Source organism: Mus musculus, chromosome 15 (genome assembly GCF_000001635.26).
Source record: "Mus musculus strain C57BL/6J chromosome 15, GRCm38.p6 C57BL/6J".
NCBI lineage: Eukaryota > Metazoa > Chordata > Mammalia > Rodentia > Muridae > Mus > Mus musculus.
In genome coordinates this window covers 75,938,043-75,954,242 of record NC_000081.6, presented here as the reverse complement: position 1 = coordinate 75,954,242, position 16,200 = coordinate 75,938,043, and the positions used below count along the sequence as shown (strand labels likewise).

General features: G+C 46.0%; 1 protein-coding gene across 3 annotated transcripts; it reads right to left on the bottom strand.

The window, feature by feature from the left end:
• Positions 1–4,840: 4,840 nt before the first annotated feature.
• Zfp623 (zinc finger protein 623) lies at positions 4,841–13,294 on the bottom strand. Of its 3 annotated transcripts, none has more exons than XM_006521543.2 (2): positions 12,792–13,294; positions 4,841–7,120 (listed from the first exon to the last, which is right to left on the bottom strand). In XM_006521543.2, exon 2 carries the CDS (start codon positions 7,044–7,046, stop codon positions 5,547–5,549), a length of 1,500 nt encoding a protein of 499 aa, XP_006521606.1. In that variant the 5' UTR covers positions 7,047–7,120; positions 12,792–13,294; the 3' UTR covers positions 4,841–5,546. The 3 variants fall into 3 exon arrangements, with proteins under 3 accessions (XP_006521606.1, XP_030104683.1, NP_084475.1); XM_030248823.1 differs by lacking the exon at positions 12,792–13,294 and adding an exon at positions 7,922–8,293; NM_030199.3 differs by having other exon boundaries at positions 4,843–7,120; positions 13,084–13,291.
• Between the last annotated feature and the right edge of the window lie 2,906 nt (positions 13,295–16,200).

Below are 16,200 nucleotides of genomic sequence, written 5' to 3'. Positions count from 1 at the left end.
CCCCTTTAAGAGTGGCTTGTGCAGATAATCAGCTCCTAGCAGGGCTTCTCCAGCTGCGCTGGACTCCTTGTAAAACCTTGTAAACACATACACTCTAAACATACACAAAAACATTTTACCAGGTGCGGGGATCCAAAGGCCAAATGAGACTGCTTGCTTTTTATGTTTTATTTTGTTTTGGTTTTGGAAATGAGTTAAAATTAAATCAAGGGGTGCCTGACCCGCAGATAAAGTTTTAACCATTTTCTCTTTTGAATATGAAACGCAGAGCAACAATCAAGCAATGAAATGAAGACACAGACATAAACTGACAGACATGGACAGATTGGCACGCCAATGACAGACAATAGATAGAGAGGGAAAAGAACTGTATGTCCCACCAAAGGGACCCAGATATCCTACCTAAGGGACCCAGAACCAGAACTAGCATTCCTCCAGTAGGAGCCAGGGAGGAGGCAGGACGTCTCCCGACCTCCTCCTGTCCCTAGGAGAGCTCTGAAACAGCTTACGTTCATTGTCCTTCTCTTTCCACAAAGCATCTCCGACTCAAACCCATTCTCTCTCATGTCTAGGGTGTAAACTATTTCTAGTCAGTATCCAGAGATAAAAGTATCTATGAGAATTATCTTCACTTCTCTAGACTTTAGCATAACTCTAAACACATACACAAAAACATTGTATCATCACCTTGTCTTTTTTTTTTTTTATATACAAGGTTTATTCTCTACTGTCTTTTTTTTTTTTTATACAAGGTTTATTCTCTACTGGCCCAAATCATCTTTTACTTTCCTTTTTAAGTTAAGTGATTGAATGGGTCTCAGAAGTGACTTTGAACTTTGGACTTTTAACATTGTTGAGACTGCTATAAACTATGGGGACTTTTGAAGTTGGACTAAATGTATATTATGCATTTGCTATATTTAGGTATGACCTCCCCCCATAGACTCATATGTTTGGACAAGTCTATGGAGGCCAGGGAGTGGAATGTGATGGTTTGTATATGCTCAGCTAAGGAGTGGCACTATTAGAAGATGTGGCCCTGTTGGAGTAGCTAAGTGTGTTACTGTGAGTGTGGGCTTTAAGACCCTCATCCTAGCTGCCTGGAAGTCCGTATTCTGCTAGCAGCCTTCAGATGAAGACGTAGAACTCTCAGCTCCTCCTGCACCAAGCCTGCCTGGATGCTGCCATGTTCCTACCTTGATGATAATAATGGACTGAACCTCTGAACCTGTAAGCCAGCCCCAATTAAATGTTGTTCTTTTAAGAGTTGCCTTGGTCAGGCTGGAGAGATGGCTCTGTGGATAAGAGCACTGACAGCTCTTCCACAGGTCTTGAGTTCAATTCCCAGCAACCACGAGGTGGCTCACAACCATCTGTAAAGGGATCTGATGCCCTCTTCTGGTGTGTCTGAAGACAGCTACAGTGTACTCATATTAAAAAAAAAAAAAAGAGTTGTCTTGGTCATAATGTCTATTCACAGCAGTTAAACACTAAGACAAAAGTTATAGTTTTCAGTAATGATGTACACATTGTATTGATTTTCCCATAAATGTGTTATTTTAATAAATATCTCATGAATGAGTTTCAATTTTTTTTTATTTTGGGATAAATGGGACTCTGTTTATTACTGGTTGCCTAGAACTGTTGAGAGAAAAATGCCAGCAATTATTATAAGCCAGAATTTATTTATATGTGTGATTCTCTGTGCTAACATCTGAGATGCCTTTCTGGGTTGTCCACATGTGGTTTGTTCCTCTTTCAAATCCTCACATTTGATTACTGTGATGCCTCCATCTTTGTACTGTAGGTTGTCTATTTCTTTTCTTTTTTTTTTTACACATTTTTTTTTAAGATTTATTTATTATATGTGTGTACACTGTAGCTGTCTTCAGACACTCCAGAAGAGGGCATCAGATTTTTGTTACGGATGGTTGTGAGCCACCATGTGGTTGCTGGGATTTGAACTCTGGACCTTTGGAAGAGCAGTCGGTGCTCTTAACCGCTGAGCCATCTCTCCAGCCCCAGGTTGTCTACTTCATTGTTACAAATTCTGAAGGTTAGGACTGGGTCTTACTTAACCTGTACGTGCCTTCATTATACTCCAAAGAAATTACCATCTAGTGGAAGACAGAACATTTGCAAGCTGGCTGCACACCGCATTCTCTGCTCATCTGAATTCTGAAAGCGGAATCTCTAAACTGCATCCCCATATACTGAGGTCAAGAACGAACTCTAATTGGAAATCGTCTCTACCGATTAGCTTTATTCTGGCATCAGTCAGGACTGCCAGATCTAATGGAGTCTTGTCTATCCGTGTGACCTTTGAGGCAGCGTGATTACGTTGGCCATCCTTCCACTTGGCACTTTGCATTCCTCTCCTCACACTGCTGCCCACCTTTGGGAGTCCTTTCTGGGTGGTGGTGCATGCCTTTACTCCCAGGAATTGTAAGGCAGAGGCAAGTGGATCTCTGTGAATTTGAGGCCAGTCTGACCTACAGATCTAGTTCCAGGACAGCCAAGGCTACACAAAGCAACCCTGTCTCAAAAACACAAAACTTTTAAATTGATGTGTATGGGTGTTTTCCCTACATGTATGTCTGTGTACCATGTGTGTGGCTGGCACCCCAAGGAGCTTAAGAGGTTGTCAGAACTGGAGTTGTAGATGATTGTGGACCATTGTTTAGATGCTAGGAAATGGACTGGGTCCTCTGGTGGAGCAGGCAGTTCACATAATTTCTGAACCATCTCTCGAGCCACCGGAGCTCAGCTTCAACACATATACATGCATGCAGAATGAAAACGGACTTTGAAGTATGTTAGCTTTTCATCACTGTGGCAACATATTTGAAGATGACACAAATGTGGATTTGTTTGTGCTCGGTTTCAAAGGGTTTATTTAGTCCATGAGGTTAGCCTCACTGCCCTGGAGCTGTGGTGAGATAGAAACACCATGATAAGCAGGATCAGGTAGCAGAAGGGTCTGCTCACTTTGTGGCAGCCAGGTAGTAGACAGGAAGTAAGATGGGAGGCTATCTAAGGGTACAACATCCCCCCCCCAGACTGACCTACAGCCCAGCTCCAGCTTCTAAGGGACGTTAAGATTATAGGCGGGGACCACCTTGCTCAGTTTGGGAAACCTGTTTTAACTTTTATTATTTACTATGTGTATGGGTGTTTTGCACCTGTGTGTGTGTGTGTGTGTGTGTGTGTGCATGTGTGCACCACACGCATCTCTGATGCCCATGAAGGGGCAGAAGAGGGCAGTGGATCCCCTGGAACTCAAGTTATGGACAGTTATATGCTCCCAAGTGGGTGCTAGGAATCAAACCCAGGTCCTTTGGAAGAGGAACCTGTTAAAGCCTAGGTAAAATTTTAAGGCCTAGATGGAATGTTAATGCTTAGGTAACTGTTACCTGGCTAGCCTGCCATTTTGTTTTGTTACTAATATTATAAGGAAACTTTCTATGTTGTTTCTGCTGTTACTAGGAAACTTTCTTATGCCGAAGTTGATTACATATTGTGGCCTATTCTATGCCTTCGGAAACTAATCACAATATAAGTCAATAGAACTCCTTTGACTAGTAATAATATAGCTTGGACCAACCACCTAGCAATACTTCCTGCACCTGTGTATAAGCTTTTATGGTGTTTGCTTTTATAAGCTGCCCCTGGGATGGACCCCAACATAAGAGACACACCTGTACCAATATAAGAAACGATTTGGAGTCAAACTTCCATTTTGAATGGTGGCTGAGTAAAGTTTAAGTTTCCAAGACCTCTCTGGGAACGGATATCCTACTTGGCAGAAAGAGACATGTATGTGGGTAACTGACATCTGGTTGACAAGTTAAGACTTAATGTTAGACAAGTCCCATCCTGATAGACAAGACATGAATATCAGACAAGGTAAGTCCCCTGCCACAGTTGAATACCCCAACCAATGAAAACAAGAATAAAGTACAACAAAGACATGCTGTTCCTATGGAAACCCATCTCTAAATCCTGATTGGTGGAAGAACCTGGCACAGATGTTGGTGGATTTTAGGCTTAAAACCTCTGTGGGATCTTAACTCCAGGTCACAGTTCAGCTCCTGAGCCTGAATCGTGTCCCTGATCATCCCGTCTTGGGGTGTGGTGTTCAATAAACCATCCCTAGTTGATATGAACCTTCCTAGATCCACAGTGCCACTAGTTATGGCCTTATCTAGGGCCCTTCAAGAACTGGAGTCCTTCACTCACTGCTCTGTGATCTGTCTGGCTTCCTTAGCACACTCCACTTAGAACGCACGGCACCTTCTTTCTCTCTTCTTTCAAATAGCTAAAACAGTTTTGGAAAATACATTTTCAAACAAGTGATGTTAGAAAGAGGCAGTTAGGCCTGGAGCTGTTAAAGCAGAAAAGGTGAGGTAGGTCTGAAGAAGGTACTGTCCTCAGAGTACAGTGGACAGCTCTAAATGAGACTGCGCCACACCCAGTGGGCAATAACTGCAGACAGGAGATTGTCAGCAACTCTTAACAGGAACAGGTATCAACAGGACTTGGGGGTCAGTACTTCCTAGTAAACAGATCACACTGATGAAAAAAAAAAAAAAAGAACACCCACAGATGTAAAAACAGCAACACATAATGGAAGCAAAGACGCCGGAGCACACACACATCTGTAGTCCCGGCACTCAGGAGGCTAAGGGAAGTCTGTGAGTTTGAGGCTAGCCTGGGCCACATGGTAAGACCCTGTCTCAAAAAAAAAAAAAACAAAAAAACAAAAAAACAAAAAAACAAAAACAAAAACAAAAAGAAAACAAAAAACCAAACAGATAAAGGATATGCCAATTACACAGACTTGGGATTTTTGTTTTGTTTATTGTCATGTGCGAGACACTAGGGACATAGGAGCCAATGATACATCCTTAGTGTCCTCGGGGAAACAGCAAAACAGGAAAGAGAAGGTTCATGATTGTGGTATTTAATAGCAAGTACAGTAGCAGTGGTGAACACTGAGCGACAGAAGCACAAGACACAAACCCAGCTCAGTACCAGGGAAGCACTTTTGGCCATGACGCCTGAGAAATGATACACAATGACCAGGAGCGACTGGGAGACACTGGGACAGGAGTGGGAGCAGCCTGGAGGATGCGGTGGCAATCGCATCAACTGCATTACCAGGCATCAAACAGTTGAGGAAGCAAAGGCCAGAGATGAGTCCCAGACAACAGGGAACCGACTTGCAGTTTTGCATGAGAAAAGCCCCTTTCTCTAACCTTTCAGACAGGGAACCATTTCTCAAGTAACAATACAGTTCTTCTTTGAAAGTACTTGAGAGTGTGTTGTAACTTCAAATAAAATCTAGAAAATTCTCTAGAGGTTCTCCCTCAGTGAACAGCTCAAGATCAGCTGTCTAGTCCTTTGGCTTGCCTGCCTTGGTGACAGACAACAGACCAGTAACAGCCTATCAATGACTTGAAAAACTGTGACAATCCGCATCTTCTAAGCCATATATGTACTAAGGATGCCTGTTTAGAAGCACCATCCGACTCAGAGTGACTGTCTTATAAATTATTTCCACAACACTCCCGATCTGTAGACCTCTCTCCTAAATGAACGGAGGTCTCACTCAGGGAAAGATCCTCCTGGTGGACAAGATCTGGGGGTGGGGTAAGATCTTTCCCAAGTTGGCTATACGTGTAGCGCTTCTCTTCCGTGTGCATCTTCTGGTGCTGAAGGAAGTTGGATCTCTGAATAAAGCCTTTCCCGCAGTAACTGCACACATAGGGCTTCTCCCCGGTATGAACAATCTGATGCAGCAATAGCTTAGAACTCTGGATGAAGGCTTTCCCACAGTCTTTGCACTCAAAGGGTCTGTCTCCAGTGTGGATCTTCTGATGCTCAGTGAGGTGGGCCTTCTGCAGGAAAGCCTTCCCACACTCCTTACACTCATACACCCGTTCACCAGTGTGGATCTTCTGGTGTCGTATGAGGTATGAGCTCAGAAAGAACGCCTTCCCACATTCGTTACACTCATAGAGTTTTTCTCCACTGTGGATTCGCTGGTGCTGGGTGAAGTTGGATGTCTGACTGAAACGCTTCCCACACTCGTTGCACACGTAAGGCCGCTCTCCCGTGTGAATCCGCTGGTGCTGAATGAGTTTCGAGCTCCGAATAAAGGCCTTCCCACACTCCTGACACTCGAAGGGCCGCTCTCCAGTGTGAATCCTCTGGTGCTCGATGAGGTCCGAGCGGTGTCGGAAGGCTTTGCCGCAGTCTCTGCACTCATACTGTTTAACTTCTGTGTGGATCTGGTAATGGCGGATAAGGCTTGAACTCCGAATGAAGGATTTCCCACACTCGTTACACTCATAGGGCCTTTCTCCTGTGTGAATTCTTTGGTGGCGAATGAGTAAGGAGCTCTGACTGAAACCCTTCCCACACTCTTTGCATTCAAAAGGCCTCTCCCTGGTATGAACCCTCTGGTGTCGAAGCAGGTCTGAACTGTGACAAAATGCTTTTCCACACTGTGCACACTTGAACGGCTTTTCCCCAGTATGGACATGCTGATGCTCCCTCAGGCTTGCGTAGTGAACGAAGTCTTTCCCGCACACGTGGCACACACAGAGTCTGTCCCCAGTGTGGACTCTCTGGTGTTCAGTGAGGAGGGAGGTCTGACTGAAGCCTTTCCCACAATGATCACATTTGTAAGGCTTCTCCCCCGTGTGCGAGATCTGATGCGGAACTACATCTGAATTAAATGGGAAGCCTTTGCCACCACCACCACAGGAACGGGCCTCCGCATCTATGAGTTCTCTCTGAAGTATAAGAAGGTTTGAATTGAGAATGGGGTTTCTTCCTGACTTACTGCACGTTTGGGCTGTGTCTCCTGTTTGAATCTTCCAGTGGGTCACTGTCATCTGAGTGAAGCCCCCGTCCTGAGAGGAGGGACTCTCCAAGCTCTGCTTGTCTGGGTTCCCCAACAGCTGCGCCAATCTGTCTTCATGAAATTCCCGAGACTCAGAGGCAGAGGGCTCCAGCACTGTGAGTTCGTCTGACATCATCTTATGTGAATTTTCATCCCCAGAAATTCAGGCTTCCGGATCCCCTTCTTGCCACTGGCTCCCTACAGGAGAATCTGAAATGAGAAAAGAAGCTGGTCTTTCCCCTTTGGTAACGAGAACGGGCCGAAGGTGTGGAGTTAAACTACCATCCGACAGAGAGGAAGCACCTCCTCTGCCCACACTTCTGACCTTCACTGTTACCAGCCCCAATCAGCCACCCACATGGGAAGGCTTCCTGCGGCCCGACCTGTGATATGGCCAACCTTAGGACAAATAGGCTGTGCTACACAGCACTCTTCTAACTTGTGTCCTGTGTGGGTGACAGAGGGATAGGGATATAGTCAGGACTCTACTTAAAAACCAAGACATGTAATTCCAAGATCACTCAAATAAACTCTATCACTCCGACTGCCCACCACCCTCATTCACATTCTGCATCGTGTGATCTTTATCTTGTCCCTACCCAGAATGCATCTCCCTTTAGGCTATTTGTAGCATTCAGGGCCTCAGTGCTAGCAGCATTTCTGACCTATAGTGACTGAGCCTGAAGCCAAGAACCCAGTTAGAATCTCCACACTTCTAACCTCTCCCTCTTTCAGTGGCCTTATAATCTGGTTCCCTCTGTGAAATCCCTTAATGATTGGAGTGATGCGGGCAGTTCCTGTCCTAGCCTCACTGGCACAATGTTCTCACTTTATATCTACTTAGCCCCCATAAATGGTTGGGCTCTATACCCAAAAGTTAGCCCACCTCAGATAAGAAATTAACAAAATCAAGCAAACACACACACACACAAAACCCCTACATTTGTACCAAACATGAACGTGTCCCTTTTTCGGGGAAGGGCCATTATTCCTTGAAAACAACATACTTACCTACTTGTCACAATGTATTAGGTGTGATAAGTAACGAGATGATTTAAAGGACAGAAAGCTGTAAGTAGATAGAGAGCATACAAACATTACACATTTTCTCCTTAAGGCAGGGTCTCACTCTGTGGCACTGGCTGGCTTAGAACACACAATATGGACCAAGCTGGTCTCAAACTCACGAAGATCCACCTACTTCTGCCTCCCCAGTGCTGAGATTAAAGGTGTGTGCCATCACTCTGGCAACTACAACATTCTGAGAAACTCAAGCATTCTTTGATTTCAGTACCTGCAGTGAGGAACTGGTATAGAATCCTTTCCTGCATGGACTGGTGAGATGACTCAGCGGTTAAGAGCACTGACTGCTTTTCCAAAGGTCCTGAGTTCAAATCCCAGCTCAAAACCATCTGTAAGGAGATCTGACACCCTCTTCTGGAGTGTCTGAAGACAGCTACAGTGTACTTACTAAATAAATAAATAAATAAATAAACAAACAAATCTTTAAAAAAAAAAAAAAGAATCCTTTCCTGCACCTTACCTGCCCTTTTCTTCCCATCACCTGTGTGAGACCAGCTCTGGCTAGATCCCACCTGTTTTGGATCTGTCTGAACTCTTGCTCTCTACACTGACAGCTCTGACACCCTAAGGGTGTGTCAGCCATGTTCTATACTCACCCAACTCTTCTTTTTAATCCATCACTAGAGCTCTAGAGACAGCTCAGAGGTTGAGGGTACTTGCTGTTCTCATAGAGGACCCAGGTTCCCAGCCCACAAACCGATGGGAGCTCACAACTGTCTGTGACTCCAGGGGATCTGATGCCACATTCTGACCTCTGTGGGCACCAGGACCACATGTGGTACACACACACACACACACAGACACACACGAACACACACAGACACACAGAGGTAAAACACTCATATGCATAAAATAAGCATTTAAAATATCTAATGTTTTTTCCTACCCCTTAACCCTTACTTCAGTGAGAGGAAAGGCAGGGAGACAGGAATGGCCACTTCCACCACTGACCTGCGTTCCCATCAGCCTTCCTCCCTCTGGTTTCAGGAATCAAGCTGTACTTAACCTGAAGAAGGTCCTCACCTCCACTTGCTCTAGGCCTTCTCCCATCCCATCTCATCAAGCCACCGCGCCCTCCCTCTTGAGATAAAAACCTCTCTGCTCCTCTAGCCTGCCATTCCAAGTCAGCACACAGTAATGCGAGTTCTTCCACTAACTGGGGAAAGCAAGCTGGAAGTGACACAGTAGGGAACAAGAGGCCTTTGACATCCTGTAGGTGGAGCATCAGCATCTCACTTTAAAAAACTAAATGGGGGGCTGGAGAGATGGGGCGGGTAAGAGCACTGACTGCTCTTCCAAAGGTCCTGAGTTCAAATCCCAGCAACCACACGGTGGCTCATAACCATCTGTAATGGGATCTGATGCCCTCTTCTGGTAAGTCTGAAGACAGCTACAGTGTACATAGATATAATAATAAATAAATCTTAAAAAAGAAAAACAAACAACTAAATGGTACACTTATCTAGTCTCAAGCACTCTGGGGAACGTCCCAATTTCCTATCTCAAAGAACATGAATACCAAGCTAACTTCCCAAGTTCTAGTTCCTCTCCAGTTACTGTCTCTCCTCTCCACAATGACACTCAATGGTCACTGAGTTTATCTTACATCTCCTCTCCTCTGTTACTTTTTTTTTAAAAAAAAGATATTATTTATTATGTATTATGTATTATTATGCGCTCTCTGACCTGTAGGCCAGGCCATTATCCTGCACCCTGCTCCTGTCTCAGAACCTCAATGCTCCCTCTACTGGTGTCTCTCAAGGCACCAGGGTGACAGTCTTCTAACCTGTCTTCACACTCTCCTCCTCCACGGCCTTTCTACAAAGCCAGCAGGCTGACCCTTTCAAAGCATAAATGAAATGGTGACTTTCTATTTTAAAACCTTCAAGGCTCTCCAATCCCCTCCTACCACCATTCTTCCCCAAGTATGTAGGTGAATTAGCAGGAACACTTGAGTCACTTACTAGACAGTTGTGGTGAATATGCTTGGCCAGGGAGTGGCACTATTAGGAGGTGTGTGTGGCCTTGTGGAGGAAGTGTGTCACCGTGGGGGTGGGCTTTAAGAGACCCTTGTTCTAGCTGCCTGGAAGATAGTACTCTTCTCCTATTTGCCTTTGGGACAAGACAGAAAACTCTCAGCTCCTGCATACCTGCCTAGATGCTCCCACCCTGATGATAATGGGCTGAACCTTTGAACCTGTAAGCCAGCCCCAGTTAAATATTGTCCCTTACAAAAGTTACCTTGGTCATGGTGTCTGTTCACAGTGTGAAACCCTAACCAAGACAACACTTGAGCTCAACCTTTCCCATCACCCCTTCTAAGAGCTGGCTGTTCTCAGGGGCCAGTGCTCTGCTCTGCTCCATGCAAGCCTGAAGCTTCAGAACCCCTAAAGCTACAGCAAGGCAGTGCTGCCAGCCCGTGGCACCAGAGTCTCACTGGCATTCAGTATAAGGAAGTTCAAGGCAACCCAGCCAGCCACAGGGTTTGGCAAGGACCTGCATACGCTCACGTTTTAGAAACCACCGATACCTTCTGACTTTTATTATTTTATGGAGTGCTAAGGATGGAACTCGGGATATTATGCATGCTAAGCAAGTGCTCTACCAGTGAGCTGCACCTCAGCCCCTTATATCAGACTTAGAATGACTACGCTACCTGGACACAAGCCTGCAGCTGTTTACAAGAAGAGCTTAGAATCATGTGTGCCTCTCGGTGACTCTTACAACTCGGCAGCTAGAGATGGCTGAGCAGTTAAAAGCACTGACTACTCTTCCAGAGCACCCGGGTTCAAGTTCCCCAGAACCCCATAGCCGCTCACAACTCTGTAACGCAAATTCTAGGGGATACAACGCCCTCTTCTGGCTTCTGAGGGTACCAGGTACACACATGATGGACAGACTAACAAGCAGGCAAAACACCCATGCTGCAAGATAGGATCACACAGTGAACACCAAGATACTGTTAGCTCAGCCCTTAGCACACACCTTTAATCCTTCTGGCTGGACTACAGACACACCCTTAGTTCACACTTTTAATCCCAAACAATGAAGGCAAAGATAGTTTGTACAAGGAAGCACCCATGTTTGGAAGTGATGTCTGATTGAGAGGCGGACAAGGTGACAAATCAAGAAAGATTTGACAGAACAGGATATACCAACTCTTACTAGAAGAGAAAAGAAAGGGAAGCCACTTAAGGGGCCCGCAGTCTAGAGAAAGAAGAGAGGCAGTTTTACAGACAGTTTGAGGAGAGAACGAGCCAGAAGATTAGAACAGAGTACCAGACTTAGTTGGAGGCCAAGCAGAGCAATTCAGAAGCCAGACTGAGTGAGTCAGCTGGGAGACAAGTTTGATACAGAACAGCTGAGTTAAACCAGCCAGAAGATTCCAGAAAGAACCAGAAGGGATGAGCTTATTCAGCAGCAAGTCTCAGGGGCTGAAAACAAGTTTAGGCCTAGATTAGATTGGACAGAGGCTAGAAGCTTCCAGGACTAGCAAGCTAGGAGATGGAGGCAGTAAACCTTAGAGACAACAATTCCATCAGGAGAATAAAAACCAACATTAGACACCCATACACATAAAGAAAAACAGGAGCAGGAAAGCTTGCATCTCTGCAGCCTTGGGAATAACCAGGCGGGCGGGCCTCGACATGGTGTCCCTGACAACCTGTGGATGTGCCACTGCAGCTGTGGAGGTAGCTGGGTGCTGTGTGTGCAAGGCATGCTATTTGAGGTCAAAAAGAATAGAGCGAGTGACTGGCTGCTCTCTTAGGACTCCTATTCCAACCTCTACCTCTAGCCCCTACATACAAGGATCCTGCTGACACAAACAGTCTTCTTTTCCTAACAAGCCCAGGGCCTTTTAGCAGCCATTTTCCATAAGCCAACAGAGCAGTCAGAGGGCTCTGTGATTTACTTCAGAGACACCACTTTGTTCTAGCCCACTGCTTCTCTGGCATCCCGTCCACTTCCAGATCAGACCATAAGTCTTGTAGGGGAGTGGGGGTACTTTCCCAGGTCTACCCTCTCTCTATATCATCCTCCAACGCATTCCAGAACCAGAAATCCACCCCCAAGGCTCCAGGAGTGTCCATAGCTGCATGTGTTGGCTTGTGAGGTTTCTCTATACCTCCCATATGAAAAAAGAATGCCATCATTATGCCAAGTATTAAAACAGATACAATGCCACATCCGTGACAGGAACAAAGGTCTGCTCTCTGCCTTAAAACTTGATGTGTATATGTTTGTTTGTGTGTGTGTGTGTGTGTGTGTGTGTGTGTGTGTGCGCGCGCGCGCGCGAGGGGCATGGGGAGTCTGATTTCTTCGTGATCAGAAGACATTTGTTTCTTTCATTGTAATGGGTCTCAAAGGAACGATGTCTAGAAGAGCACAGGGCGATTGTGAATATCAGCTCTCCACCTGGAAAACTACTTGAGTTTAGAACTGTTCTTCTGCTAATATCCCGGGAAACCTCTAGCATAGCACTCAAGCCCTGGGGACTCCTGGACCACGGTGGGGCCGGGTGCAAAGAGGACTAAATGTCCCTGGCATTATCACAGAGATGTCATAGACGTTGACTCAGACACTTCATGGAATAGAACAGCTTGTATGACACCTCACCCCACCTAAGAATCCTCCTTCATGACATACGGAGCTGATTCTGTCCAACACACATATTATCTTCAACCCCTGAAGCACTGGGGTGCCTGCACTGCATCCCCTCGGACAGAGGCCGAAAGGACTGAGGGAAGGCAGAAGGCAGGAGGGCAAGGTCCAAGCCGAAGAGCAGCGTGGCGCGCACCTGCATTCCATCACCTGAGCGGCTTAGCCTTCAAGCAGCCATCCGGGGGCCCGACCTGCAGGCGCCGAGGCCGAGTGTGCAACCCTCGAGGGCCTCGATGTCTGCGGACGATCGGTCCATGCATCTACCGCCCGCAGCTCGGCGAGGAGACGCAAGGCTCCGGCCCGAACCAAGCGAGGAGCTACGGACAGAGGCCAAAGCGAAGTGCAGCCGGCCCGGGACACCAACCAACTCGCTGAGCCCCGCCGGTCACGAGCCCGCCCACCCGCGCGAGCCGCTCCGCCTCACTCACCCGGAGCTCGGCGGCGAGAGGACGGCGCGGAACCAAGCCGAGCAGCATCCAGGCGGGTAACCCCGGGCGGCCACAAAGCCCGCACCGCTGCCGCACGCCCCGGCCGGAAACTGCCCGAGGCTCCGCCCGGAGGACATCCGTAGGCACTCTAGGATAAGAATGGGGGCCGGGGCCGTCTCCCTGTCACAGACTTCCGGGCCAGATTCCTGCGGTCAGCCGGAGGACCCAGTGCGCAGACGCGGTGGCTGAGAGCCCTGTTTGCGCACGTGGGTGTGGGATTAGCGGCGAAGCTAGGCAGTAGATGTCGTCAGACTTCCCTGGAAGAGCTGGGAAAGGCAGGCTCTTTAGAGAGCTTTTAGTAAAGATTTCTTGTTGGTTGTTAGTGATGGTTCTGTATGTAGCTTTTGGTTTTAGCTTTGAGCGTTTAGAACATCTTTATCATTATCTTATGTGTGTATGCCTATGGTGGAAAGACAACTTTGAGCCGCTGTGCCTATGACACAACATCTTTGTAATAAACCACTGGAGACTCAGAGTAGTGAAATCGAGGCAGTTTATTTTACAACTTTGCAAAGTCAGGTGTGAGCCTAGAATGCCAAGCTCACTCACTGATGGAGGCAGAACTTTATTTTATTGTGTGTTTTAGTGTTTTGCATGTGTGTATGTCTGTTCACCATATGTGTGCTTGGTGCTCCTGGAGGCCAGAAGAGGGCATTATATTCTCCTGGAAATGGGATTATAGACACAGTTCTTAGCTGCCATGTGGGTGCTGGAAATCAAACCAGGATCCTTTGGAAGAGCACCAACCAACTGCTTGATCTTAACCCCAAGGAATCTCTTCAGCCTCGTGGAAGGTACAACCTTAAGAGTCATCTAGGTCTTAACAAAAAAAAAAAAAAAATTGTGTGGGTTTATCTCTATATTTTATATCCTGTTTTTAAAAAATCTGCCACTGAAACTGCACAGTGCCAAGCCTCAGCTGCCCTCCATGAACTGTTCATGTCTTCAAAACCAGTAAGTACCACCTGGGTGACTCTTATGCTACCAAGTTCAGCTGCCAGCATGAGGGACAACCTTGGCTGCTTCTGGAACACAGCTTCTGTGTAGCTCTTAGGAAATACTTAGAAAGTTTTTACCTCAATGATGCTAGTTTCTTCTTAATCACTACTAATTCTTCAGCTGTAGCTGACCAGCATCGAGTATCACAGCAAAGCAAAGGTTTCACTTTAGTAGTCCTGGTATCTTGTTCATTACAGCTGATTCTTCAGCCTCAGCTAACCTGAATCCCAGAATCTTTTTTTTTCCATTTTTTATTAGGTATTTAGCTCATTTACATTTCCAATGCTATACCAAAAGTCCCCATACCCCCCCCCACTCCCCTACCCACCCACTCCCCCTTTTTGGCCCTGGCATTCCCCTGTACTGGGGCATATAAAGTTTGCAAGTCCAATGGGCCTCTCTTTGCAGTGATGGCCGACTAGGCCATCTTTTGATACATATGCAGCTAGAGACAAGAGCTCCGGGGTACTGCTTAGTTCATATTGTTGTTCCACCTATAGGGTTGCAGTTCCCTTTAGTTCCTTGGGTGCTTTCTCTAGTTCCTCCATTTGGGGGCCCTGTGGTCCATTCAGTAGCTGACTGTGAGCATCCACTTCTGTGTTTGCTAGGCCCTGGCATAGTCTCACAAGAGACAGCTATATCTGGGTCATTTCAGCAAAATCTTGCTAGTGTATGCAATGGTGTCAGCGTTTGGAAGCTGATCATGGGATGGATCTCTGGATATGGCAATCACTAGATGGTCCATCCTTTCGTCACACTTCCAAATTTTGTCTCTGTAACTCCTTCCATGGGTGTTTTGTTTCCATTTCTAAGAAGGGGCAAAGTGTCCACACTTTGGTCTTCGTTCTCTTGGGTTTAATGTTTTTAGCAAATTATATCTTATATCTTGGGTATCCTAAGTTTCTGGGCTAATATCCACTTATCAGTGAGTACATATTGTGAGAGTTCCTTTATGATTGGGTTACCTCACTCAGGATGATGCCCTCCAGGTCCATCCATTTGCCTAGTAATTTCATAAATTCATTCTTTTTAATAGCTGAGTAGTACTCCATTGTGTAAATGTACCACATTTTCTGTATCCATTCCTCTGTTGAGGGGCATCTGGGTTCTTTCCAGCTTCTGGCTATTATAAATAAGGCTGCTATGAACATAGTGGAGCATGTGTCCTTCTTATCGGTTGGGGCATCTTCTGGATATATGCCCAGAAGAGGTATTGCTGGATCTTCCGGTAGTACTATGTCCAATTTTCTGAGGAACCGCCAGACTGATTTCCAGAGTGGTTGTACAAGCTTGCAATCCCATCAACAATGGAGGAGTGTTCCTCTTTCTCCACATCCTTGCCAGCATCTGCTGTCACCTGAATTTTTCATCTTAGCCATTCTGACTGGTGTGAGGTGGAATCTCAGGGTTGTTTTGATTTGCATTTCCCTGATGATTAAAGATGTTGAACATTTTTTCAGGTGCTTCTCTGCCATTCGGTATTCCTCAGGTGAGAAATCTTTGTTCAGTTCTGAGCCCCATTTTTTAATGGGGTTATTTGATTTTATGGAGTCTACCTTCTTGAGTTCTTTATATATATTGGATATTAGTCCCCTGTCCGATTTGGGATAGGTAAAGATCCTTTCCCAATCTGTTGGTGGCCTTTTTGTCTTATTGACGGTGTCTTTTGCCTTGCAGAAGCTTTGCAATTTTATGAGGTCCCATTTATCGATTCTCGATCTTACAGCACAAGCCATTGCTGTTCTATTCAGGAATTTTTCCCCTGTACCCATATCTTCGAGGCTTTTCCCTACTTTCTCCTCTATAAGTTTCAGTGTCTCTGGTTTTATGTGGAGATCCTTAATCCACTTAGATTTGACCTTAGTACAAGGAGATAGGAATGGATCAATTCGAAATCTTCTACATGATAACAGCCAGTTGTGCCAGCACCATTTGTTGAAAGTGCTGTCTTTTTTCCACTGGATGGTTTTAGCTCCCTTGTCAAAGATCAAGTGTCCATAGGTGTGTGGGTTCATCTCTGGGTCTTCAATTCTGTTCCATTGGTCTACTTGTCTGTCA